The following is a 27913-nucleotide window of genomic DNA, read 5'->3' as shown; positions in this document are numbered from 1 at the left end:
TGTTGATTTAGTACATTTGCTTAAAAGTGTTTTAATGGCAAGGTGACAAAAGTCAAAATCAGACAATGTCCACCACAATATACATAAATTCCTCACCCTTATAAAATGTACAGGCATGCATGCATAGACAAAAAATTTACTTGGTGAAACTGCAACTTGCAGTGACAAGAAAAGTGACAGAGGGAAATATTTTCAGTCAGTCTTAACAGGCAGCATCATGACCATTTCCTTTACAGGTACATCAGTGAATCAGTGGTCAGTCACGGCAGGATAAGGGAAAGCTGAAAAACACAACTGTCTAGTGACAGCCCAATATGTAACATCACATTCTGTACAATGAAGAATCACACTATGTACAATGGAAGAACTTTTCAGAACACATACAAAACTTTTTTTTTCCTGCAAACCACATAAAATTCCCATTAGTACCATAGTTGTCAAGCTCAGAATATTGTCCATTAGTGGGTAAGGAGGTACTTGTATCCTAAATTGCTCCTCATCAAGATGCCCTATTTTTGTATAAAGATGACACACTACTTCACAGAAATGAATACCATTTTTTATCTTTTCTAAAACATGTACCGTACAATTCTGAAATATGTTTAAAATCACACAAAATAAGACACAGAGATATAGTGTGAGTACTCATTGCTTTTGGGTCTTCTTCAGGTCTGTTATAAAAACAAACCTCTTTAGGAACAGTCTGTATAATTTCCCTGTTACATACATATAAATTCTCAAAGCACTCCGTTTCCATAGCAGCATTGACAAATGGAAAAGTCTTTAAAACAAAGTGCACAGTTCTTTTTGACACAACATGTCCTCTATTAACACAATATTCAAATCATTACAACTTGTGGTGTTGCGTTCAAGTTAGATCCTCGTCCTCATCTATGTAGGGGATGTCCAGGTCGTCAAACCTCCCGTTGAAAGTCTCGCTGGTGACCTGGGGCTTGTTGGTTGAGGAGGGGTTGTCTGGGCTGGGCAGGAAACACATGGGTTGAGTAATATCTGTATTTTGTCCTGATGTGAACTCTCTCTGTTCATCATCTGTCTGAGCCATCAGACTCCTGACTCTCTGCGCCAGGTCGGAGGGTTTGTGTGGGCAGTCAGGATTCTGGGTTTTCAATCGCATGGTCACCTTTCCTAGTAGCAGTGAAATCAGATTTGACAACATGTTTGGTATGAGCTTTGTATTGCGCGCACAACACACACACACACACACACACACACACACACACACACACACACACACAGAGTCAACCACAAGTTCCTGTAATGGTTTGACCATGTTGCTTATTTATGGAAACAGAAAACAAAAGAAACTGAATGAAGCCAGTTATTCTAATGAGGAGTCTGTAGGGTTGCAGAGTGGCCAAACATTTACTCTTTTGTGACAACTTTCTCAGGGCTTCACTATGCTCCAAACAAAGTGCCTTTGGATTTTTTAGACCTGTCCTCCAACCTCGCCTGGAGGCAAAAGTGTTTATAGCTGTTCTGGAAGGCCATGCTCGATGGTGGAGCAAAAAGCTGGCCATCATAGAGGGACTCGAGATGTGATAGTCATTTCAAATATGATGATAACAGTGCAGTCGTTTGGAAAAATTTTCCTGGAAGGATTAATAGTGCTGCACTGGTTTATACATAAGTGAAATAACAGTGACGAATGAAAAATGAGAATTTGAGATAACCTCACAATCACGGCCACTTTTTTTTTTTTTTTTTTTGGGGACAGTTTTGGAGAATTGTGAGAGCAAGGCAGGGTTTGAACTTCTCTAAGCTTCCGTTTATCATTCTTCACACACCTGTCATTTTGGTGACACAGAAAGCACAGGCCCTTATCTTCACTCATATGAGTCATCATTTTGAGACTACTAGGACACATGAAAGGCACAGGAGCTCTGCAGGTTGGCTGGCTTTCTGCCCTAGTGTGGCCATTACGAGCAGGTATAGACACTTTTCCCATCAGATGTGGTCCAGCAACACACTGTGCATTTTTTTTGTTTCAGACATTCTTTTCCTTAAACCCAGAGGAAGGTGAAAATACCTTACCTCCCTACTGACCTTCCGAGTCCAGGCTCCTCATGCGCTCATCCAGACTCTCTGTGCTCATCGACGACGAGGAGTCCAGGTTATCGTTGTCAGAGTGCTCCTGCTCCAGATCAGGTAACCTGCAGGCCAAGTCCACCCTGAAAGTAACAACACAAGATGTTATTATTGAAACTCGTGTCTTTGTAATGCACTGGGCACAGTAAATTTAACTCACTTTTCTTGCTTAATGGACTTGATCCTTTCAATCAGAGTCTTCTCTGTGTCGTCAGGTTGTATTTCCTGTGGAACATCCAGCTCTGAAGGCGTTTCAACAACCTGCACAAAAATCAGAGCAGTGTAAGCTGCTGAATGAAGACACTGGATGCAAATCACATGAATTTTATTCCAGAAATGAGCTACTTTCTATCTGTATAGCTACGCTCATTCAGAGTAACTGACCACACTAACCACACTGACTTGTGTGGTGTCATCAGGAAAGCCAGTGAGTAGGTGTACTGTACTTTTTCTGATCTGTGCTGTCTTGATCCATTATGCATCTTTGCAATATTCCAGAGAAACCTATAATTAAAGAACTGGCCTTATAGTGTCCTCTCACCGTGTTTTGCCTCTTCAGTTTGAGCTGATTGACAGCCAGAGCCTCTGCATATTCCAGCTCTTGGATATTCTGCATCTTCTCGCTGTACCGTCTTAACTGCTCAGTGATCAGGGTCTCCACACACCTGCAGACAACAGAGTCACAGATGAATGATATCCATCTCTTATAACAGACAGTAAATATCTTCTGGAAGACTGTGGAGAGTTTTGTGAATGTGTAATATGACGACTCACATTGTAGTCTTAGCCACGTCCTTCATGCCAAGGAACGGGTCATCAGAATCAGGAGAGCGCAGGATGCAGGGGGCAAACACAATAGCAAGAGAGCTCGCTGACATCTTATTGTGATCTTCTTCCTTTGCAACCCTAAAAAGACACACAGGTCAAGACCTCACAGGACTTTTCTCACACACAGACACACACACACACACACACAGACACACACACAAAAAACATTCCTACCTGACAAGGTGAAAGATGAGCCGCTCTAATGTGTTGTAATTAGAAGGTGGAAGTTCATCAACCTTTTGGTACACAGCCCTTATTCTCTCAGCTTTCTCTGGCAGCTCTGAGGGCGAGGAAAACGAGGTCAAAAATAATAACAACTTGTCATCCATATCAGGCATTTTTACAACAAATTAAAGAAGCAGATTAAATTAACATTATTAAAAAACCTAATCTAATAGAAATGTACTTGTGCAAATGTACAACACGGGCCTACATGCTAACTGAACCCTTTGGGGTTTACAATACTATCAATATTTACACACCCGCAGCATGCAGAAAGTCACTGTAGAGGGAAAAGGTCATGAGGGGGTCAGGCAGTTCTCGGAGCCATCGTTTGACCAGACCAGTGATGGTGTGGATGGGGTAATTGTCTAAACATGCTGCCTCTGGATCTGATATCACAAGACAAAACACACAGGTTAAACAACAGTGGTTCAACAAACCAATGAACGTTATTTCATTAGTATTTGAAATTATTTTTCAGTCTACAAAGGATGTGAAAAAAGAATTTAATCATCATAAAAATAGAAGTAACGTTTTAATAATTCCTTTAAACTAAATTGCGAATCACACAAATCTTTCTAAGTTGACTGTAGCCGACTGGATTTGTTGGATTCCTCAGACATAATTTTGAAATTTGAACTTACTGGTCTCCAGAATCTGGTGGAGCTCCCTTGCTCGACAAGTTGAGCCCGACTTGCGGTAAATGCCCTCAGTGTAGAGGCCATTTATCTCCACGTGCATCAGCAACAACTCCACCACCTTGGGCACGGGGGTGGTTTTATTGGTGAGGGCACACACCTGAACCCCGAAGTGAAGGGAGCCCGGTAAACTGTCGTCCTATCACATGGAAAGACAAAAGGAGTAAACACAAGTGATTTATGGACAGGAAGTCTTGAGAAACTGATGTTCGCAGACATAAAACTGTCTGTTCCTACCTTCCTGGCACACCGTGTTGAGCAGTCTGTGATGATTTTGTTCAAGCATTTCTTGTGACATATTAACTTGCAAGCTTAAATGAAAAACAGAAGGAAAAAAAGAAAGAGTTCAATTCAACTGTAAACCTCTTGTATGTTTTTAAATGCCATTATATTTTGTGTTCTCACAGCTCTTTGAACTCACCACTGCACATGTAGGCTTTCTCCATTCCCCATATGTAGGAGCCACACAAGTCACATGACTGCATAATGGTCACCTGGTATGTGCTGAACAGGTGATCCAGAGGACTATCAAGCTGTAAACACAGGATGTACAGACAATACACAGGGATTATTTACCTAAACTCATAACGAGGAAACTTAATAATGCACGTTGAAATATTAAACGTACACATTTTTCCTTTTTCCTCCTCTTCTTTGTCGTCTTAGTAGCCTGAGAGAAACCAGAAGGGAGATATATGGGTGAGTCAAGTGACAGAGTTTATACTCTCAAAGTGGTGACTGAAATTCTTGAATCTACCTTGGATGGCTCAGACTCCATTCGTTTCATTTCGCCCCTGATGAAGCCGTCCAGCACAGACTGGAACAGGTTGACCACCAGTGACACTTCTGACTTCTTGGGCCCCGCTAGTGTGCTCACTTTGTTTTGGTAGCCTTTCATCAGATCTTTATAGGCGATCTGGGGTTTCTGTTAGTCACAAAGCGGCCCATGAAAAGTACAGTTAGTCAGAAAAGAACTCGTCCCCTTTTCCTCTATTAGATGAAGCTTTTATTACTTACTCATAGGGAGAAAGACACTGACTCACCTGGACCGAGTACATGCTTTTGATGGTCTCTCTGAACTGCATGGTGGCTGTGAGGAAGACACTCTCTGTTGGCGACAGCTCTTTTATTCTTGATCGCAGCTCATTCACCTGAAGACACAGGTGAGGAAAGTATGAATATGAGGAATGACAGGATTTATCCAAAAATATTTACGGTCTACCTTGTAAAGCTGGGTTGAATTATTTCCCAAAACAGAAATATATCTGAGTTGGAGCAATAATAATAATAATAATAATAATAATACTAACAAAAATAAATATCCACATACATGAGTAGCACATTATGAAATAACAAATCATGTGAATCTGCAGTGAAGCTGTATAAACTGAATGAGGCAATGACTTGTGAAATACAATAAATTATAAACTCAAATGAAAAAATATTAAATTGGAATTCATTTTCGAGGAGTTTTTATTTCAAATTTCCCTTTTTCTAAATTTTCTCTGACAGTGAAGTTTCTCCCAGTTGCACCTTTATTTCAAGATGTCACTTTGCTTGACACTGTTGTCAGTAATCCCTGGTGGTAAAGTGTCATTTTTAACATGTTTTTCTGGGGGGTGTTTTTATGACTTTGGTAAAGATTTGACAGAGACAGGAAATGATGGAGTGAGAGATGAAGAACAAGATGCAACAAAGGTTGGACTCAGAGAGGGGTTGTCTGCAGATAATGGTCAGTGCTTTAAAGCCTCATGACCACCAGGGTGTCCCTCAAACATGTTTTTTTAGACTGTTATATGACGACCATCAAATCTCCATTGTCTGCAACCATGCAACAACCATATGTCTTTGTTCTCTTTCACCTCCTCAGGTGGTGATCTCACCTGATTTCCAAGGAACTCATCCAGGTTTCGTAGCTCCTTGGGGTCTGTGATCTCTCGGTCCAGTGACGCGTTCCACTCAATTGCTCGTGTGGCCCGGCTGATACGAATGGTGGGGTTTCGATTGGCCCTCCCGCTGCTTTGGTTTGATGTGTGGTAGGGATGTGGAGTATACCTTGGCAAGGTGACTGTAGAGGGTGAGATGGCATTATTAATCTGACGTGAAAATCACAGGTTTAAACACTGTATCTACTGCTGATGTACTCGGACAAATCCATAAAACAGACACACATCATGATGACACAGTTTGACAGTAGTTGTTGATAAGCAAATAACCTCCAGATGGCAGTAAACAGAAGAAATGTGTATATCACTGATATATACTATAGGTTGGTAAACCAGTAAACAAGCATCAACATCATGAAAAACTACATTTACATAGAGAAAGCTGCCACTGCTTCCCTTTTTCCTCTTTCCTGTAAATCTGCCTTCAAATCATTGACATGTTGTTTATTCTACTCACAGTCCTTCCTGCTACAGCCTATTTAAATCACATAGTTTGTTTGTATTTAAAATATCTGCACTATACAAGTAAATACATTCTTTTGGTTACCGGATTTATCTGTTGGAGAGTCATTGCTCGGGGAAGATTTGGGAGCCCGTTTCCTCAGGAATCTGCTGAGAAACCAAACCCTGTAGAAGAGACACTTAGTGTAAACTCCACATACTGTTATATTCAGAAATGCTAATAACAAAAAGTTTGGTTCTGAAAGCTCAACACCCAGAATAATTTACAGAGTGAAGCATTTTACCTCTCAGGCGTTGTGAGTTGTGATTGGTTAGACTCCTGATGTCCTGAGTCCTCGTTGCTGGTCTTGGGCGGAAGGCTGAACCTCGACCCATCAGGTTCTGCTGGTACCTGCAACAGTATTAAAACATGAACATGTTTTAAGGCGCAGTGTAACATTTGTGAAAATCTAGAAACACAATTTTCCCAGGAAAACCAAATATCCCAAGTGACACAGGTAGTCCTCTTTCCCCACCACATTCCCCTGCAGCAACCACACCTGTCTCTTCCAAAAGGATTCCCACAGTTCCGCCGCCACCAAACCAGACCTCCATAAACATCATAAAATATTAGCACCATAGTGGAAGTCCTTCACCATTTTTATTTATCATGCAAAGCTGCACTCTCTCTTACTGTCATCTCGACTTTGACCTTTTTGTGTTGATTAGTGTGAGCAAAATTAGTCCATATTTTAATAACCTAACGTTACTACCCTCTCTACATGTATTATTTTCCCAAACAGGTTAGTGAGTTTAAAAAATACAAATTCATATTTCTCATGTTTATACATTCATTATTAGCTCTGTACACTAATAGTACAGTTTTTTAATAGTAATTTTAGTAATTAACAATATTCTCAGATTCATTTTTATGTAGGAACATAAAATGAAATAACATTTTGCGTAAAAAAAGCACCTGGCACGTTCAGTGCAACATAAAAATATTAACTAAATAAATAAATAAAATAAATAATCGCAATCCGCCAATGTCAGCAGAGGGCGCCACAAACATCAGTCGCACCAGTCATTTCTAGTGATGTTCAAATCATGTGTAATGTGTAATGATTTCTGCCATCACCTGGTGAACACTGGTTCATTAACTGAACTGTATATATGATTCCATGTAGTTCAAGATCAATACAAGTTACTATGTATGCTTAAAAAAAGGACATACATGAGTAACGAGTCGCCACGACTTATGAGATCAAAAGACTGTGCACATGCTCAAAATTATTCACATCACTTAAATAATAATTTCCGTATGGTTAATGTTTGAACATAAATGAGGCAATAACCTCGAATTTTTGAAATGATCAAGTCCTTGTCTTGACTTTAAAATAACCAAAAACAAACCGACGTACAAGCAATTTACCATATTCTGCAGTAAGACTAATCATCTGGGCAAAGAGACAATAAAAGATCAGAAAATGAGCTGTGGAAATAGGCTGTCATATTTCCTTTCTGTTTGGAAGCAACAGCTCATTTTTTATTGTCCTGGACTACAGAGGAGGAAATGTGAAGTTCCACAACAATGCAACCTTCAGTCCATTTGGGACAAACACATGCAAGGCCTGCATGCAGAGGAGAGTCACTGTGGGTCAAAAACCTCCCCTTGGTCAGTACCTCGACCTGGGAATGTAGGGCCCGGACATCCATGCTACTGGTCGAGCTCTTCATGCTGGATACGTGGGGGCTGATGGGAGGCAGCGGAAAGCTCCAGTACTCGCTCTCCTTGGAGCCCCCAAAGTTAATCATCAAACCGCTGCGGGCGTAGGCTAAGCGCCGCTTGCGTTTGGGCTGCTTGCGGAAGCGCACCCTGACCTGATTGGGCCAGGAAATGTGATGAGGAACAGACTGAGAGGCCCTCTTTGACTCATGTATAAGAAGTCTCCATTCATGGATTTTTCATCTTAACATAAGATTATAGTACACGTGGCACTTTGAAAAGCAAAATCCAACATCTCTTGTTGTGAAGGACAAATATGAAGTTGTTCTAGTTGAAGATGCAGACACACTGTTTTGGATTATGTAACAACACAAGGACAAAGGTTACCTCATTGGTAGAAGGTGAGCTATCAGAGCCCGATGAGCTGATCCTGGACAGTTCATCAACAGACATGGACTTCCCTTTGCGGCTGTTTTGCAGAGGGAAATAAGAGCAGAACCGTAAATTGTTGTGGGACTAAGATAAGACATTTTGCAATTACTGGTACGTTTTAAGAAGTTATAGCAATGTTACTATCTTATCATGAGATAGACATAATAGACAGGAAAATAGAAATACATGCTGTTGAAATACAAACTTACTTAAATTCAGCTTTCCTGTTGTCTCTTCGCCGGCGTACTTCTGGACTTGACTCATCTGTGGGTTCGCCCTCGTTCTGTCTTTCCTTCCACTTCTCGGCCTTCTCCTTAATGCCCCCCATATCTTTGTAGCGCTGAAGTGAGCTGCTCCCGTTGGGGCTGGGGGAGCGATCGTCAGCGCTAACTTTAGTGTCCAGAGGGAGGGAGAGGGGTCTATTGAGAGGAGGAGGGGACCCTCTACCCTCTTGTTTCTCCCTGCTCCGGTCCCTCTGTGTCGACTGGCCATTGACTGGGTCGAGCTGCGGATTCCTGTTGGGGCTGAGCTCCACTTTATGCTGCCTCCTTAACTCTCCTTTTGTGAAGCTGTGATGTAAGAATCATCACATTAGATTGGCATCACAGCAGCTGCATCCATAATATGCTAAATGGTAATGGTTTATTATCTATTTTGATACTAACTTTACCTGAAATGCACAAACAGTAAAGTGACCCTGGATAAAACCTGAACCGATATGAACCCATTATAGCTCATCACTTGGACAAAACCCTTTTATAAGCGAATTTCAGGGATCCTCATTAAAAATGTTTAAAAAACATTTACTGGCTTATAACCTTGTCTCTGAATAATATTCTACCTGTTGCACACATCTGCCTGAACACAACATTCACTGCAAAATGTGGTACTGAGAGTGTGGAGTGCAATATCAGTCTAAATAGTGACTTGAAATCTATACAGTCAGTGTAATGAGTAAAGGGCCCTTTATGCAGGTTGCAAAGACCCATTGCTTCTCTGTCTTAAAATGTAACTTCTTCCTCAGTCAAACTGTGATTATAAATGCAGCGTCATGTGACATGTCTGTCAGGTTGTGTGGACAGTGTACGCACATATTGCACATTGACACAGTAACACTTTAAATGTTCAGATGGTGGAACCCGCTATAATACAGGGTATGTGTTGGCTTCTCTTCTAAAAAAATCACCAATCTACAGTGTGTGTATACCTGTCCCGTCCAAGCCGGGCTCCAGGTGTCTTCTCATCGTCCTTGTTCTCACATTTCTGCTTTGACTTCTTCAGGGAACTCCTCCAGGCTGTCTGAATCACTGTGGCAGCTCGGTTTTGATTCTCGTAAAACTCACGCCAGCTCCTCTGAAACAACAGAAATCCTCTGTTAACCTCAGTCTGCTGTCATGCCTTCTATTTGTTTGTGGTCAGTTTATCCGACTTTCACTCTGAGAGTGAGTAGTCTCTGGTCTGTGATGATGGGAGTATTTTTTATTGCCTACAGCCCCAATGAGGATATTTCTGAAAGTATATTTTTTATTCTACAGCATGTTTTGATACCAACTGTACCTGTATTATCATTGTGGCATCTCTCTTTTGCAGAAAGTGCATTCTTATCAGACAGGCACGGAACCAGCGCTGCAGTATGATGATGTGACGCATCACCTCTTTGTTAAGAGTGTCTTGAAGCAGCTGCCTCTCTTTTTCCTTGAGGAACACCTGAATAGATGAAAGAGAGGCAGACAAAGCATGAGGAGAGATCAAAGCACAATCCTTACAACTTTATGTAAAGCATGAAATCTGCCATGTCCTGTTTTTAGTAAGTGGCAGTGCTCTCTGATTCATGACAGACAATAAAGCAGCTGACCTTAAGAGACATTTTAATGTTCACATAATTCCTGCATGTCACATAATTTGTGGATAATTTAAATCCAAAACCCATGACAGAAACACTCATTCAGTGCAACACCACTTCTATCCTCTGTCCACTGTAGTACACAGGACCTTGGTGAGTTATTATGGTCATAATAAAACACTAATGATATGATTAACCTTGGTTTTTCCTATTTGGTAGGCGGACTTATTCAGCTCCATCTTCTCAAACAGTGCCGTTATGTGCTCAGGAGTAGCTGTTGCTCCTTTTGGGAGCAAAATCCTGAACTTGTCAACAAATTCCTGTTATCAAGAGAAAGAAAATATCAGAAACGCAAATGAACTTTGTTCTCATTAACATACTCAGCAGTGGTAGTTGTCATTCCTTCCTTGTAAATTCCTTACACAGTAATAATCTTACCATAAATGTGTATCTGGCGCTGTAGCCAGACTTCTGGATGTGAACTATCCGCAGCATGTTCGTGTACCTGATTTGCTGTAGCACAAGTTCATCATCAAAGTGCATCTCCTTCTGCAAAAACATCATTTCCCCAGTGATGAACTGTGTCAACTAGTCTGACATGTAGGACTTTCATTTTTCAGGATGATGTTACAGATTCATACATGACGTTACCTTTTCAGCGTTGGAGCGGACACAGAAAATGAAGAAAGGCTCAGCTTTTCCAATTGTCTCCATCAGCTTTCTGAGCGAAGCCTGTGTGATACATCAGGCACATTTTTGAATTTTAGTCATTAAAAAACTGCATTTATTTATTTATTTTTATACCATAAAATGTATAGTTGGGACTTCACTTGTGAAGAATCAGCTGATAAAAGTGAGCATCAATTTGGTTACATGGTGGATTCCTCACTTTGGGATGACACTTCCTTTAGCACATACTGTATGATTCAAGTTGGACATCATGAAATAGGCCAATAATAGTCAGCAAAGTTACACAGAAAGTCAGACAGACCTGAAACTGAGTGCTAACAGTAGGAGGCTTCATTTTCAGGTGAGGGTGGAAGATGGATTTGCTGGTTCGGTCATGGGCAGTGAGACCAAGAATATGTTGGAGTGAGCGCATATCCATGAGGTTCTGTTTGATAAAACATAATTGAGATACATCTAAGAGTTAACATCTGATTTTAAGTGCTGCTTTTAGAATCGCAAATGATCAAAACTGCAACCCTTTACTAACAAAGTACCTTTGGAATGAGCTGCTTCTGTCGGCCGCCTCTACTCTTCCTGCAGGAAATATAGACAAAATGAGTCTCCATACAACAAACAGCTCTGGAAAGTGGAAAGCAGAAGCTTAACATATCAAAATCAGGTTAAACTAAAGGCACATGGCCCACTTACTTTCTCATTTCATAACTGGCAAAGATGTCTTCAAATACATCAAGAGGATGTTCATCAGAGCGATCAAAGGAGAAATCCAGAGTCAAGCTGGTGCTGTAAATGAGGAGGATTTTAACATTGTCAGCAGAAGGTAAGTTCGAACAGGTGTTCATTAACTGTAATCCACTATTGTTTCCTCCGGTACAATGCACCTCTCCAACCCACTTTAGAGCCTCTCACTCCACTGACAGACTTTAAAGCCTTACTAGTTATCATCTCCAATAACATTTGTGACTGTGTTATGGTTGTTTTGAGTGAAGGAATCCAGTGTAGGTTATTTACCTGGAGAGTCGGTCCACAGTACTGCTGCGCTGTTTCATCTCTTTGAGGGATTTGCGGGAGCTTCGTCTGGCAGCCACTGTGGTGACAATACAACATCAGAACATTGCTCAGAAGAGGAAAAAAGAAAAAATGTTGATGTGTAGAGGCTGACTGATTCATTCAGAGAAAGTCAGCAAAACAAACATTTTACTTCCAAATAAGCTGTAGCCAGCTCGTCCTGCAAAAACAGATCCACAGTCAAGTCAATGTGTTTAGGACTGATGAGTTATTTAGCTGATGGTTGTGGCTCTATTGCCAACTAAGGCTACCTACTCCGCTCTGCCCGCTGGCGTGCCTTGTGTTTGAATACTGAGAGGATGCGAATAGTGGCTCTCAGGACGCCCCATCTGAACAGCGCCTGTGGACTGGATGCAACCAGGCTCTGCAGGAACGCTCGCTGACTGCTCCGAAGAAGAGATACAACCTCAGGACGCATGTGCTCTGTGTTTTTCTCTCTGAAGTCCTGAAAAACAACAACAATCATGATTAATGTGCTGTATATTCTTAATCCTGCTCTTGAATCTGTGGAGCTTCATTACATTGATGAACTTCACAGTACATCCAAAGTCTTCTCAGGGGAGGAACCAGCATTAATCATTCACTTAGTTCACATAGATTTATCAGTTTTTTCCCACACTGGTTTATCTAACAAGGTCACAACAGATCAACACTTTCAGACAGTGGAATGATGGAAAGTACATTCACTGAATATCAAACATAGCTGGGGAAATTGTAATTTACACTGTCGAATATGGACGACTGCAGTGCGGGAACAATACTCCACCTTGATGTGATATTCAACACTCCCAGCAAAGTGTCGGATGGCAAAAGTCGGCTCTGCATTTGAAGATGGTACAAAGAGTGGGTTGTCCTGATGCTGCTGCTTCAGCTTGTCCAACAGGGTTTCATCTGTGGTCTCAGGGAGGCTGAAGAAATACAGAGAAAAAGGGACAAAATATCCATTTCAACATCTTCAAAATGAGACTGACTCAAAGAAGAGCATGTGAACAGCAATAGAAACTTCTATACTGTTCAATTAACATACTGACAAACTAGAGAAGTGGAGAATAATTCAAAATTGACTGGTTATTAGCTTTCACAGATCAATAAAGTGGTGACATGTTGATATTACAGTAGTTTTGTTATGCAGATTTGGTAAATTTGAAGCCTTTTTACAGAAAAATAACATTCAAGAGTTGCATTTGATACTATTCTTTAGATTATCACTCAGTACTTCTTACTAAGTCATATCGTCATCACGGGAAATAATTTCAACAGTAGATTTCAACTGTCTCAACCTTTTTTTGCAATTTGCCTGGAAAACTATTATTTTAACACAGTCTATAACACACAATAATGTAGTTACAAGCACATCTTAATGTTTATTAATGTATTAGTCATATCATAATGTGGAGGATGGCGTATTAATAGATTCTATTTAATACAGTTACCATAATTCTTCCCCTTGTTAAAGGTGTTTGAGCCAGACTGACCAATCTGCTACTACATCGTATTTAAATGTTCTCTACAAATGCCTTGATTTCTTTAACCAATGTAACATAACCATCAAATGTTTAATGCGAGAAATGTTCCAGATGAGGTTCACATACTCGCTCTCCTCGTCCAGCAGGTCAAAGAGTCCGACTGTTTTCTCGCTCATCAGCTGAATGCAGCCGCTGTTGTCAGCGTGGTCGATGTTCTGCCAAGTGATGCCCTCTGACACATAATCCTCCTGCGATCATTTTAAAATCAAAATTACATGATCAGGTTAGTCAGGTTAATAACAGCCAAAGACACAAAAACATACCCTGAAAATAATGAAGGAAAAAAACCAAACAACTAAAAACACTAAGAATTTTCAAGACTTAAAAGTATAATGTGCAGGATTTTCTAGATTCACATAAAAATAATCCCTCTCAATCATCACGAATGATCTACTAGAAGTCTGTGGCGGTGTATTTATCTGCAGAGACCCTGCCCTCTGTCTGCATTTTATTATTTTCTTGTTGCTGTGTTCAGCACGTCAGGTTAAATCGCTGTCTTCATCTCTCTGTGTTGGTGTCAGAGCTGGAGGAGGAGCTGAACTTCGGCTGCATTCATTCAGAAACCAGCTGTGTGGCACCTTCCTGCAGAGCTGTGCAAGTGGTGTGTGAAGGTGTGGGCATGTTTATATGTGCTTAAGAATGTAACTGCTGTGAAACAAAAAGAAAATAACGTTTTATTTCTCTGATTCACTCCTTTGTACTCCAACGCCGCTCCCACTCTTCATTCACTCACTAGCTACCCTGCCTGCTGCTGCTCTCTATCTTACTCATTGAGCAGGAGAGGAGGGGCCAACACTGAATTGTGTGTTTACAAACGACAACCGCTCTCTCCTGCGTATTATTCCTTTAAAGGAAAACAGCAGCTGACTTTATGATGTAAGACACTGCAGTATATCTGCCTGTAAGACCATGGAAGTGAATTTTGTTGATATAATTTCTGATATTGTGGGATTTTCCAGGGATTGCTGGGACTGAGGATAAATAAAAAGTCCCATCCATGTCATGTCCATACAAATGTGATTAAAAATGAAACTGAAATTATCTGTGAATAGACCCACTTGCACGAGCTTGAAGATGTTCTGGTTGATGTAATACTGCAGTTTCTCGTTGGTGTAGTTGATGCACAGCTGCTCAAAACTGTTTGTTTGAAGGTTCTCGAATCCAAACATGTCCAAGACGCCGATCGACAAACACTATAAAAACAAAACAGAAAGTGGTACAGTTCATACATACAAATACACAAAAGCCAATGTAATACTAAGGTATTTAATTAGCGACGTTGCAGCTGCACAGTGCAACCAAACCTAGAGTGTATCTTGCTCAGACATTTCATATTTTCTTTTTCAGTGCCTTAAAACTTTTTTCCAGCCAGAGAAATAAATTTAAAATCAAAAGCATGCAGCCTTATTTTATATATATATATATATATATATATATTTTTTTTTTTTTACTTATTAGTGACTTACAGAGACTGACTCCTCCATGTCTCGTCTGTTCAGCATTGCATGGTTGATGTGAAGGATGATCCAGTCAAACAGAGCACTGTATAAAGACTTGGCCATGGAGTCCCGCACTTTGGGGGCCTGAATTCAGAGAAACAAAGCAAATCAAAAAACAAACATAAGATCACAATAACAAACACAATTTTCTCAACTGAGTTTGAAGTTTAATGAAACAATTTGACGATGATTTGACCGAATCATTATATGGAATAGTTAAACTTAAGGAGGAAACCCTAACACTAAATTCAAATTCCACACCTTCTGTTCTGTGTACTGTGAAACTACGGTGCCTTTGGCAGTCACCACTCTCCTCTGGGTCAAAGCCTTCACCAGCACCTCCCTTTTCACCTACAAATCAAAAAAATGTTGAGACAGTTCTATAATAATATAATACATGATCAATCTGCAAGAAATCACTAACAACACCTGTATTAGAAACAGACCAGGGTGAAACATGTTCGTTTGTAAACAATACAGAAAAGTATTTTAGGTGTAATGATGACACAGTTCATCTTTAGGGGCGTGTCTGCTCCCTGAGGGAGGATGGTAATAAATTCAGATGACGATTTCACAGTCTATGTTTACATGCTTTAGAAACACACCTTGAGCAGTTCAGACAGTGTGGACAAGACCTCAGCAGGTCCGACCTCCAGGGTCTGAGAGTCCTCTGAGACTGTGTACGTCACATTACCCAGAAGGAGAATGGCAGAGAGGATGGAGAATATGCTGCATGGTAGAAAAAAAAATTTAAAAAAAAACACACACACACACACACACACACACACACACACACACACACACACACACAGATAGCATAAGTGGCCTATAGGTGGCATAACACACCTGGCAGCCATACTGTAGGTCCTCAGTTAAAGAATAATGTAGGTGGTGTGGAGAGCTGACTGCAGTGCTTGTGACTGTGAACTTTTTCATCACTGATTCTGTGTGTAAGTATTTATATGTGTTTGGTAACCACAGCAGTGGAGTAGACCGGGACAAGACACTGACATAATAAAGCATTTCTGCCTAAAGTATATATACTGTGCTTTTCAAAAGCACAGTGTTAATTATTTCAACAACAAACCTGAGTGACTTGTTTCATATTTACAGTTTGCCTCCAGTTAAACATGCTCTGACTTTATTTCTTAGCGACTAACAACTCCTCTCACACTCATATACACTGTACACGGATTTTTGTATCTTTTGTATCTCGTTCATACCTCGTTTATGTTTAGTTTTTGTTCATTCTAGTTCATCAGTATCTCAGTAATAACCCGCAGCTGATGTGAAAAAGCATTTGTTGCCACCTAACAACAGTGTATGGTTCACTGAACACTTCTGTGTTGATGTAAACAATCAATGTTTACCTTGAGCGAGCACATCTAGTACTGTAGAGGCTGTAACTGGTGGATAGTTGATATCAGCGTTATCTATTAGTCTCATTAGCTACAACTGGCAACAAACTGTAAAAACAAGATGTACATGCAGGTCAAGAGTCACTGAGTCACTTTATTTAACCCATTCTTATGCACTTTACTTGTGCACAACCAGTTCTGCACTGGATCTCTGTGACGGCACTACAGGTGTTTGCTGATGAATGTATGAAATAATTATTTTACTTTGTTGATCATAGTTTGTTTGACTTTATTCTCTTTTCTCCTCAGACTCATTCACAGTAACATTTACAGCTTCAGAGCTGGTTATTCACCAGGGGAACCAAGCTGAACAGGTTACAAACTATGCTCCAAGCTCTTTTATGTGCGCACTGTTTCCCCAGGCTGTCAGGCACTTGCTGACATGCTTGCTGCATTTTTCTCCTGCTTCATGTGACAAGCTCTGACCTGTTACTTAAATTCGTAAAGCGAGCAGAAACTCTTCGACACTGCTCAGTTTAAATTGCACACTACTTCACCTGTCTGCGCTGTTTTTAGATTGATAGAGCTGACTGAGACCTGTGCAAAGTCAGCATAAAGACTGTAATTTTTAGCTTTCTTCACCCTTTCAGAGGACGGAGTAAAGGAGTCATACTGTAGTAATACTCACTCTTGAGTCAGTCTAAACCCTCTGGCATGTTGTGTCCCTCCTGACAAATACCACATGCCTGGCAGAGAACTATTTATTATTTGCAAAGACTTTTGGTTTAAATACTGGACATTTGTGAGTAACATTTGTTATACTAGCACTTCGACGAACAATCCAACTAGCTGGACACCAGCCTGCAACATTTCAGTTGTGTTTTTCCTCATCAAAACCATACATACTGTTTCTTGGTGGAGGCCAGGAAGCCGACCATCTCCATAGCTTGATGGAGCCTCGTGTACTCCTTCCCAAGTTTCTCTGCATCGTCTATATGGAACTCTTGCTGCAGAGTAATCAGAGAGGATGTGGAGAGAGACAGGGGGTAAATATTAAGCCACAGAGGTGTGTGCATGGTAACAGATAACAATGACTAAACCATACACATATAATCAATAACATGGGGAAAAGCTCTTTTGTGTTTGTATAAATTTATCCAATACAATTTCTCAGTATTTGTTGATATTTCATGTTCTTTTTTTGACTTTTATGCTGATTGTACTTGTTGTCTCAAGTGTGCTCTATAAATACACTGACATGACTTGATTATTTTACGTTTCCCAGGCTGTATTGACACCTGTAATTCAGTTTCCAAAGCGGACAACAGCAGGTGGCAGTTTTGCTGCTGAGTCACTCTGCATTATTTGGGATACACAAAAAAACCTATAAATTTAATTCACTAACACTGACAGCAAAAAATGCAGGACCTCAGCAAACCCTTTATATACTGTGTAGTGTGTGAATGAAGCAAATTACACCCATGACTCATGCCTGCAGCTGGAATGCATCCATAAACAATGAAAAGCTACTAAAAACTAAAAATGGCAACAACAGATGCTTAACTGGAATATGATGGAGGGAATTACTGGAAGTAAGTCCATGTTGCATTGTTACAATAAATTAAAACACAATAGAAACCAGATAAGAGACCAACCAGAAGAGCAAAAAACTTTTCAAAAGACAAAAAGCAAATAGGACTAAATGAATAAAAGTGTCAATATGTTCATTGAAACCTTAATAAACATGTCAGAGGTCGACATGTTCTTAAATTTCCAATATAATAAAATGACTTTGAAGGAAAACAGGTGCACTGTAAGGCTAGTGTAAGTGCACTTTTACAGTTTTATATGAGTGTCTGTTTATTCACTACACAGAGAAGGCTTCGACATGCTTTTGAGTTTCAAGATATTACAGCTCTCTTTCTATAAAATATCTACCACTGGTTTTCCCCGTTTTATAACATCAATCAACATTGAGACATTTTGTCTTCCCTGTCCTCGTCGCTGTAAAGAGGATTGATCAAAGGTACCTGCTTGAGGTAGAGATAATCTTGAGTCTTTAACAGATGAAACTCCTCCTGCTCGTCTTTGGACGCTCCCACCAGCAGATAGTAGAACACATGGTAGTTCCTGCAGGTCAGAGGCCACAGAGAGCAGATACAGGCTGTTAGGGCTCGTGCAGGTTTAATCTCAGCGCTGTTGTTTACTCAACATGTCACTGCACAGAGACCTATATCGGTGTCTTTTGTGTTTTGAGTGTGATGTGCTTGTAATGCCCTTTACTACAGATCAGGGTGCAGATATAACCTGACGAAAGCAAGATTTATTTCCACGGCCAGAATGTTGATAAAAATGTTTAGAGTCTTTACAGTACCTCTCTCTCTTATCTCTGGACACCAGGCGGCACTTTTCTAGTAGGTACTTCTCAATAACTGCCCTGCAAGAGAAACGCAAAAGGAGAATGTCAACAAAACCTGTAACGCTTTGGTGAGTTTGCCAGCGTTGTCCAATTATAACATGAGAAGATAAATTAACCATGAAACTAAACAAATACATCAACCGAGATAAACGATAGCTGCAAAAGATTCACTGAAGGACGACAGAAGGCCAGTGAGAAAAATAAAACAAGGTGCCTCACCCTCGGATGACACCACTCTCCAGGTAGTTGAGCTGGATGAACTTCCCAAAGCGACTGGAGTTGTTATTCTCTGCTGTCTTAGCGTTGCCAAAGGCCTGTTTGAAACACAGGGGAACATAAGTTTTCACTAAAATAAACAGACAAATTTGTAGGGCATGTTTGTCACAGACACTGGCACCCAGACACTGCAGATGTTTGCTGCATGGAGGAGCTTTCGAATAAATCAGTCTGGTTTTGTGGATGGCAGGGCATGGTTTCCATGAGCAATCTTATGTAACAGCAAAGATCAAGTTGGTCTAACTCTGGACTTATTTGGTTATAATGTCGTATTGCATCATTCTAATGAGTGTAGTCTGCAACAAAACATGACAAATGAGATAAAACAGTAAGCAGAAGGACAGCAGGAAATATCAAGATGTTGTAAGAAAAATGAAGATACATTAGCATAAAGCTGAAAATATAACTATTTTTGGATGTGATTCTTATTTTTTTGCATATGTTGAAGCTGCTAGGAGACATTAACATTGACAAGAAGTAACAATTTAACCGCCTTTTTACAGTATTTCCCGCAAGTTCACCTGCACCACTTCATCGTATTTCAACTGGCTTAGCTTCAATGACTGCTATGCATTCTCAGTGTTTAAATCAGCAATGCAGTCAAACCAAGAGACTTGCATCTATCATGCACATGATTAAATGGTCACAAGCACTGAAAATAGAAGCTTCATTTAGCAGCCTTTTGTTCATTTGTCAAAGAATAAACACAGTGGAGCTGAATATTAAATTTCTTTCACTGTCACTAAAGGTACAGTTCCTTCTTTAGTAGCTGCTCTGCTAACAGTGGTGACCTGATCGCTCTTTTTTTCTGCCTAGTATCTCAGTGAAAATTATGTTTCAGTGCAGGAGGATCAATTAAGCATCATTTGTACAAAACTACTCTTTTGCTTCACTATCAACATTACATAAACAGGAAATGCACCAGATGCTGAGAAGGAACTATGAGTTGTTTAGTCAACCACAACAGAATTAACCACTAGCTTAATAGATGACTCATTATTGAGTTATTTATCAAGTCAAATGACAAACATTAGCTGGTTCCCACATCTCCTTTATTTCTGTTTCTTATGTGTAGAGCTGCAACTAATAATTATTCTCATTAATAATAAATCTGCTGATTGTTTTCTAAGTTAACTGATTAAGCTGGAAACACCCAAAGATATTCAGTTCACAATTTAAAAAAAACCAGAAGAGAGGAATCTTTCTACTGGAGAAACTGCAGCCAGAGGTGACAAAATTAGAAATTAATCAATCAACGAATCCATTTATCAGCTAATCATTTCAGCTCTATTATTTTAGATCAAGAACCTTAACTGTCGTTCTTTGACAAAAGATGAAATAATGAAGATAATCACTAGCTGGAGCTCTTGCAGAAGAAGCGTTGCCTGGATTGTTATTGTGTGACAAAGTGGAAACAGTATCTAAGGTTCACTATCAATAACACAACAGACTCCACCCAGGCAAAGGTAATGGGTAAAAATGACACATGCAGGATTATGAGTGCTTATTAACTCCTGTTGACTCGGGATCAGCTTCTAACCTTTCTCAAAGGAAAAACCACATCCAAACTGAGACTGTGTCCACCTCTGAAAGGTGTCCTTGTGCTTCAGTCCTGTGTGAGCTATGCTGAGGGGTAGTGTCCTAACATGCCAGAGTAATGCCTATGCAGACAGTGAGACAAACCTGCACACTGTACCGATCACACGATGGCAGGTATGGCTGGAATGTTCCTACCCAGTGAACCTTTATAAATACACTGAGATGAGGGGATTATTTAAACATGCCTGGCTTTTATTTTCAACCAGATCGATCAAAGTTATCTAAAGGAACTAGATGCAGCAGGACAAAAATGAAAGGAATGTGCAGAAAAAAAGTAAATATGGTTTGTGGTGGAGAGGGAGAAACAGGTGTTTGCCGTGCCCTAGTTTAGAGGTCCCATCCTCTGAAGGATATGATTATACAGGAGGATCCTTCAGAGGATGTACAGACTCAGAACTTGCTGCTCCTCCTTTACAGAACCACAAATAATGCATTCAGGCAGATGTGCAGATCACTCATAAAGGCAAAAATTCACAAGTTTATCACCAGAAATGAGCCTTAAAAAAAACAACCTACCATCAAAGTAGGAAATACTGGAGGATAAGGTGTTAGATGACATAGGTAATGGACAACTGGCAAATTATTTGTTTTGAAAACTGAATTATCAAAAATTCTCAGATTCCAGGTTCTAAACTGTGATATTTGCAGCCAGATATTCTGTATATTCGGGGTGGCTGTGCCTCAGGAGGGGACAGCAGTTCGTCCATTAATCTGAAGGTCAGTGGTTCAATCCCAGAATCATCCAGTCTGCATGTCAAAGAGTCCTTGGGCTCTGTCATCAGTATGTGTGAGTGTGTGTGTCAATGTGGGATGTTGTGTAACGCACTTTGAATGGCAGACATGACTAGAAAAGCACTATATAAGTGCAGTCCATTTACCATATCTGAAATAATGAACTGAGTGACTTCTCCATAAATTAACTGTAATAAAAGTCATTGTTACATTCAGTCCTGATCTTTGTAACATCCATTCATTTGTAACGTCTACAACAAAGTCAGACGGCTGACACGAACAAAGAGTTCATAGCGAACATCCTCTTTTGTATTTCACATCCTGCTGTGACTCTTTCATTCATCAAATTTGGTGTTTCACAAACTTTTTGTCTTGTGACTCTTTGGCACTGTCTGCTTGTGACCCATCAGCAGTAGCTGCATTTGACTACACGTTTTAACCAGGCACAAGAAAGTACAGTTCTGTAGACATGTTTCCTCTGCTGTCCTTTCCCATTAATAATCTTGTGATCCTTCATATTTATCTTGCAAGACCTTGTGGGGGTGACCCCAGGCCTCCAGAATGATGTGATAATGTGGCATTTCCTGATGTTGTGAGTTACCAAGGATCTCCTGAACACAAATAAAATAAAATGACTCATGCAAATGATGTACAAAGGATTATGGGATACTGATGGCTGCACACCAGTTGTGTCCTACAAACTTAGACAAAACAAAGCTGCATTTCCTGGTGGAATATGTGGGGTAGGTGGGGATGAATATGTGAAATGCAGACTAGAAATACAGCTGAACAAAGGGAGAAGAGGGAGCGAAAGAGTGTATTTATGAGAATAGGATATAAAACCAGAGAGAGAGAGAGAGAGAGAGGAGGTGATTTATGCTTTGTTTTGTGAGTTTGCCAGCAGACCTGGCTGAGCCTGTTCCAACACGTTCCTGTTTCTCCTCTCTCTCTCTGGTGTTCCCTCAAAGACAACGCCCTGTACATTCCCCCTGTGGAGCCAAAGAGCTCAGCTTCCTGATCACCAACACCCAACACAAACCTCCAGCAACCACCATTCAGTCAGTCAGTCAGTCAGTCAGTCAGGTAACTGCCACACATAACACGGTGGTGTCACTTGCTAGCGATTAACTGGAGATATTTTTTTCCTGGTTTTAAAAGGAAACAACTTGCAATATAATTCTGACTTCTTAATTACTTACATTTTTAAATAGCCTCTGAATGCATGAGTCAGAGAGATCAAAATCACCTGAAGTTTCCATCACAAACTGATGTTGAGCGAGATAACGTTTAATGCAAAGTTAGGAGGAAAGATGTCACACTTTTTTGAGTTCGAGATAAAAACAGCATCACTGGGTGTGACTCATAAATGCAATGGAAAACCCAAAACGAATAAAAGAAGCCAAACAACAGAACCATGAAACCCCCACCAACTACAGATTAACACAACAACAGATCCACATTATACTACTGTAGCAATCGTGGAAACAGGCCTCGGATTGACCTCTATTGATATTCAGGTTTAGTGCAAACACTTGTGTGTAACTTCCTCTGGTTAAACCTGAGGCTAACTGCTGATGCATCTTCAGTAAACCTGTTCCCTATTTTATCTGTAAAAAAAGAAAGAAAGAAATCACACCAAGACAAAAAAACCATTCCCTCTCTTCAAGTCAAATCTCTGCCTTTAAGTAGAAACGAAGAAAACAAGACGATCATTGTGGGATCATTTAGCAGGAAAAATACTTAAGCTGTTGCTTATTTCAAGGAAAAAACTTGTTGGACTTGTTCCGAAAGAGAGAGGGAGGGAGGAGGAATCCATATTTAGTCACTGTCCAATGAAAGGCTGGCCCCTTTGGGATTGTGGGGGTGTGATCGGTAACAAGAGGGCTAGGATCCATCGTGTAAAAGGTTAGTTGGTCTATTGATGGATAGATAGATAGAGAGAGAATGTACTTGTACAACAGGTCTCCACAACTACTGCTCTGATCACTAGAGCTGTTTTAAATGGTGAAAAGTGAAGCAGCGCCTTCAAAAATGAATATGAAACAAGTTATTTTGTTTCAGAGTACATTATTTCAAATGAAGAAACATACTAATGCCTAACCTCCCACTTGCTGATCTGATCTCAGGCCCTGACATTAAACATTAAATAGACTAAAAGTGTCTTTTTTTTCCTATAAAACAGTCTTTGATAAGTTCCAAGGAGGTGGGTATTTCCCTAAAAACAGCAGTTGGCCTAGTTTCACATCAGTTTCATATAAATGTGTTGTGTAATTCAACAGATGACTGAAACAGAAAGCAGAGATGAAAGAGGGAAATGTGGGCAAATGTGGCGTCCTGTTACTGTCAGAGAGCTACTGTAGCAAAATGCTACTGTGACAGCCGCAGAAACAACAGAGATACAATTTAACGTAAATGTTTGAGAGTGAAACTGAAGTTATGTGGTTAAAAAGAAAAAAAAGAGGTGTGAAATCTGACTTGACAGATGCAGTTTTGCTCTTTGCTGCTTTTTGATTTGAGGAAAATCCCAAATGTGAGTAAAACGAGGTAAAACAAACTATGCAAAAGCTGATATTTGAATTTATTACAGATCATTAACGATCAGCGTGGTCTGCACAGGTTTGTATCCTTCTCAGTCAGACTGGTAAATGTTTATGACCCTTTATGATCTTCTTTCATTTGTTGCAGAAATATACAGCTACTGAAACCTTTACGGTGCAGATGCTACTGATTTTTTGTGTCTTTTTATCGATTATGCTGATGTTTTTAATGCAGGAAGTGAAAAACACATGGTTCTGCTTCACAGTTCCTGTATAAAGGCAGCGGTTTCTGTATTTGTATTCTGTATTTATACTGTTTATTATTAGCATGTCTAAAAAGAGAAAGTGAGATGAGACGGTGTATGGGGTAGGCAGCTGAAGTTGAATTTAGCCACAAAATAAGAAGAAAAAACCCACATCAGTGCAGTGATCAGCAAAGTCATCATCATGATTATTTGATGTCAGGTTGGCAGAGTGTTGGTTCACAATGTGGCAAAATAATCTCTCTCTTTCTTTCTTAAACCACCAGCACACAAACGATAGTTTCTAGTGGGGTGAAAGATAAAGAGAATTTGGATGGTTTATGGCTAAAAATACTCTGAATATGTTTTTCATTCAAGAAAAAATAAAGAGCCAGGCCAATATGCTTTTAGTGGTTCAAAATTCAAAGTATGTTTTTTCAATTAATCATCATTAGTTGTTAGTTTTTGTATTTATTGTTTAGACTGTGTCAGAAATTAGCAACAACTACCTGTCAGGATTTCACAGAGTCAGCAGTGGATTGTCCACCCAACAGCCTCGAAGCAATAAAAAATATTTAATTTGCTATAATATTAAATAGTCACATTTCAGAAACTGGAGCCACAAAATGTTCAGTATTTTACTGAATAAATGAGTTAAATGATGATTTATCCAAATTAGAGCCACAATGAATGAAATGTATCTGCAACCGATTAAAATATCAAATATTCTGAGTTTCCAGCCTGTCTAAGGTGCAGATTTCTCTTTTCTATGTTACATCAGAGTAAACCAAAAATCTTTTGGTTTTGGACTGTTGTTTGGGGAAAAAACAACACATACAGGGGGTAAAAAAAACTCTGAGACCTGCACTGTATGTCATCTTTAGCTCTGGTGTTGAGAGTTTTGCACTATTTTGCGACAAATCACTAGATTAATCAAGAAACATAACTGTCAGATTAACTGACAATGAATCTAATCATTAGTAGAAGCTTTAGTTTTGAGGGTTTACAGCTGGAGAGGGCCTAGATATTGTTTCTAGATTTCCCAGAGCGATCCCAGCATCTTCAAATAACTTGTTATGTCCAACCAGCAGTCTTAAAACTCTAAATATATTCTATTTGCATTGATATTAAGGAAGAAATCCTAACATTTGAGAACCTGGAAGCAGAAAATGTTTGACTATTTTGCTAAAGGCTTCATCACTGACTGATAATCAGAACTGGTGTTGATTCATTTTATGTTGATTTACTGTTTTTAGCCTGGATGTTTAATTTGAAAACAGTGATGAGTCTGTATGTTTGATGTCTGATTCAGATGTTGAGAAACTACAAAAGAGACAGACTCTCTTCTCAGTCTTATTGACCTTAGTGAAGTTAACAAGGTGGGCTGCTACAACAGATGTGGGTGTCAGTGGGTTCAGGAGGTGGTGGCCTTCACCTCCCATGGTCACTCACCGCTAGCACAGGTCCTGCCCCGAGGATAATCCGTTCCAGCCCGCTGGAGTACGTCTTCTGGCTGAGCGCAGTCAGGCAGTGGATGAGATAACTGCAGCTCTCCGTCTTCCCCGATCCACTCTCACCAGATATAACAATACACTGGTTAACCTGCCTGTTCAGCATGGTGCGGAAGGCCACGTCTGCTGCTGCAAATATATGAGGGTTCAGTTTGCCCAGTGGCTGGTTCTCGTACATCTTGACGTACTTGGGGTTGTAGTAAACAGGTAGGAACTTATTGGGATTGATGGCAATGAGGATGTTGCTGGCATAGGTGTAGATTTTCAACTTGTAGAAGCGTTGACGTAAAGCCTCCAGGATGCTTTCCTCTGTCACAGTTTCGAGGTTGCAGAGGTCGTCATAATCCTCTGTGTTGCTTGCTTCTTGGTTGTCTCCATCGTTGGCTTGCTCCTGCAGAATGAAGTGGTACCCCTGGCTCTGAGGGTGCCATCTCTGTGCCTCTGGCGGCCACAGCAGGACTAGCTCCAGGGGGCAGTCGCTGGCCTCCAGCAGCCTCTCCTCTCCTCTGCTATTCCTGACCTCCAGCAGGCTGTACTTCTTGCTGGAGTCCAGCCCCAGGGTGATCACAGCATTGTTGATGACCGACCTCACCGTGTCCCCAGTGCTGACCTGCAGGGGACAGTAGGCTGCCGTGTCCTGGGGCACCCTGGGGTAGATCTGCACAACTCTGGCCTCTACATCCTGCTCAGGGGGCCTGGCCCCACCTGTAGTGCTCATTCTGATAGACAGAGGTAGGCTTCAGCATAACTCACTGCCCCAACTCTCTGGCAGCATCCACTGTCGAAACACACACACACACAATGTGACCAGGTGACAGTTTAAAATGAAAGAAAAACAGTAAAAATAAATTAAAAGCACGAGTAAATCCGAGTATGACCTAACTTGACACTTTCAATGTTCTTTTTCACAGTAAAATGCAGCTTTATTTGGTGTAAAAAAGCATGAAAACACACCCCTCTTTGTTTCCCTAATTTCCACTCACATTCAAATACCTATTTTATCAACGATAATACACATTTCCCTTTGTCACCGTAAGAAATCCCCCATACACACCCGCCCAGGTGAAATGTCACACGGTACCAAGCATCAAACTGGACTAAAAAGTCAAAAAAGGGGGCTCACCTTCCGAGGAAAACTCAATTATTTCATCTTTAAAAGCCGATAAACTCCCAAACAGCGAAGAGAAAACACGGGATTTCTTGCGTCTTGGCGTCAACGAACTCCCAATCACACGACCTCAGGAAAAAAAAACTTTCTTCACCTGAGCTTCCCAGAAAAGGTGAACCAAGAAACTTCTAACACGCCGTTTTAAATTATGAAAAACTGATTTCCCAGCAGTTCGGCGTCATTATTGCGCCAATAAATCAAAGTTTCTGTGAGATATTGAGGATTAACGTCTCCTCCTCGTTGTCCCGGTCGAAAAAGTTGGGCTAACGTTACTTCCTAGATTTCTCCACGCACGCACACACACTTACACACACACACACACGTCGACGAAGTGGAAACACAGTGATGGTTTTCTCTTCACTGAGCTGAAAGATGTCACCCTGTAGCTAACAGGAGATAAAACTGCTGAGAAAAAACACTGCACAGGACGATGTAACGGAGTGAGAGAGAAGGTGACTCTTTGACATTTCACAGAAGTTAATAGAGAGCGATACGAGTCAATAATTTAATTGACCTCTTTCGTTATTACTGGGTGAGCTGTGAGCACCCCCTGCTGGACATTTAGGGTATTACAACCAACAGCACAGCACATTATTACACTTAGATTATCACATGGGGGAAGTTGTCATGGACGGATTACAGCACGGCCCCTTGAGAGAGATGTGAAATAACCACAAACTGATGGGAAACTGACCACAAAAGACACAAAATGACCGTAGACGGACAAAAAATGACCCTAAAGAAACAAAAAATAACTACCAAAATGCACAAAATGAATAAGAGACAAAAACTGAACACAATGAGACACATCATGATTATGAAGTTACATAAAACAACCACTGAAACACAAAATGACCACAAAGAGATGCAAAGAAATAGAAATAGAATGAAACTTTATTGCAGGAATTTTCTCTGTCTTGTTGATTAATACAACAAACAAATAATAAACATCACAAAAATAAAATATTAAACACAACATGGTCACAGAGTTGGTCGGTGTCATTAACAACAGACAGAGCTTTTGATGATTCAGATTTAATGCCAGGTTT

At 40.3% G+C, this 27913-nt stretch overlaps 1 protein-coding gene across 2 annotated transcripts; it reads right to left on the bottom strand.

Moving 5' to 3' along the window:
* Positions 1 to 15: 15 nt before the first annotated feature.
* On the bottom strand, positions 16 to 27287 carry myo9b (myosin IXb). 2 transcript variants are annotated; one of them, XM_018677853.2, is made up of 41 exons: positions 26820 to 27287; positions 25638 to 26474; positions 19019 to 19113; positions 18755 to 18817; positions 18411 to 18510; positions 17287 to 17387; positions 15628 to 15751; positions 15284 to 15373; positions 14990 to 15106; positions 14582 to 14716; positions 13590 to 13711; positions 12764 to 12905; positions 12253 to 12442; positions 11941 to 12016; positions 11620 to 11712; positions 11466 to 11505; positions 11234 to 11356; positions 10894 to 10974; positions 10681 to 10791; positions 10440 to 10562; positions 9957 to 10106; positions 9607 to 9752; positions 8609 to 8968; positions 8355 to 8436; positions 7925 to 8122; positions 6547 to 6653; positions 6348 to 6427; positions 5738 to 5922; positions 4898 to 5005; positions 4612 to 4779; positions 4483 to 4524; positions 4276 to 4387; positions 4092 to 4165; positions 3801 to 3993; positions 3417 to 3545; positions 3109 to 3214; positions 2881 to 3012; positions 2648 to 2771; positions 2267 to 2367; positions 2065 to 2189; positions 16 to 1146 (listed from the first exon to the last, which is right to left on the bottom strand). In XM_018677853.2, the coding sequence occupies exons 2-41, from the start codon at positions 26412 to 26414 to the stop codon at positions 869 to 871; spliced, it is 5703 nt and encodes a 1900-aa protein (XP_018533369.1). In that variant the 5' UTR covers positions 26415 to 26474; positions 26820 to 27287; the 3' UTR covers positions 16 to 868. The 2 variants fall into 2 exon arrangements, with proteins under 2 accessions (XP_018533369.1, XP_018533370.1); XM_018677854.2 differs by lacking the exon at positions 7925 to 8122 and having other exon boundaries at positions 26820 to 27285.
* Positions 27288 to 27913: the final 626 nt, after the last annotated feature.

The sequence above is a fragment of the Lates calcarifer genome, linkage group LG4, assembly GCF_001640805.2.
Source record: "Lates calcarifer isolate ASB-BC8 linkage group LG4, TLL_Latcal_v3, whole genome shotgun sequence".
Lineage (NCBI taxonomy): Eukaryota > Metazoa > Chordata > Actinopteri > Centropomidae > Lates > Lates calcarifer.
The sequence above is the reverse complement of the archived record's forward strand: the minus strand, read 5'-3'. Positions and strand labels throughout refer to the sequence as shown.

Excerpts from the sequence above, each read along its gene's own strand:
- myo9b (XM_018677853.2), bottom strand. The coding sequence starts at position 26,414 with ATGAGCACTACAGGTGGGGCCAGGCCCCCTGAGCAGGATGTAGAGGCC. Across the intron at positions 13,712-14,581 it reads ACATCTTCAAGCTCGTGCAA|GAGGATTATGTGTCAGAGGG; the intron begins GTGGGTCTATTC and ends AAATGATCGCAG. Across the intron at positions 6,654-7,924 it reads CCCTACATTCCCAGGTCGAG|GTACCAGCAGAACCTGATGG; the intron begins GTACTGACCAAG and ends ATACTGTTGCAG.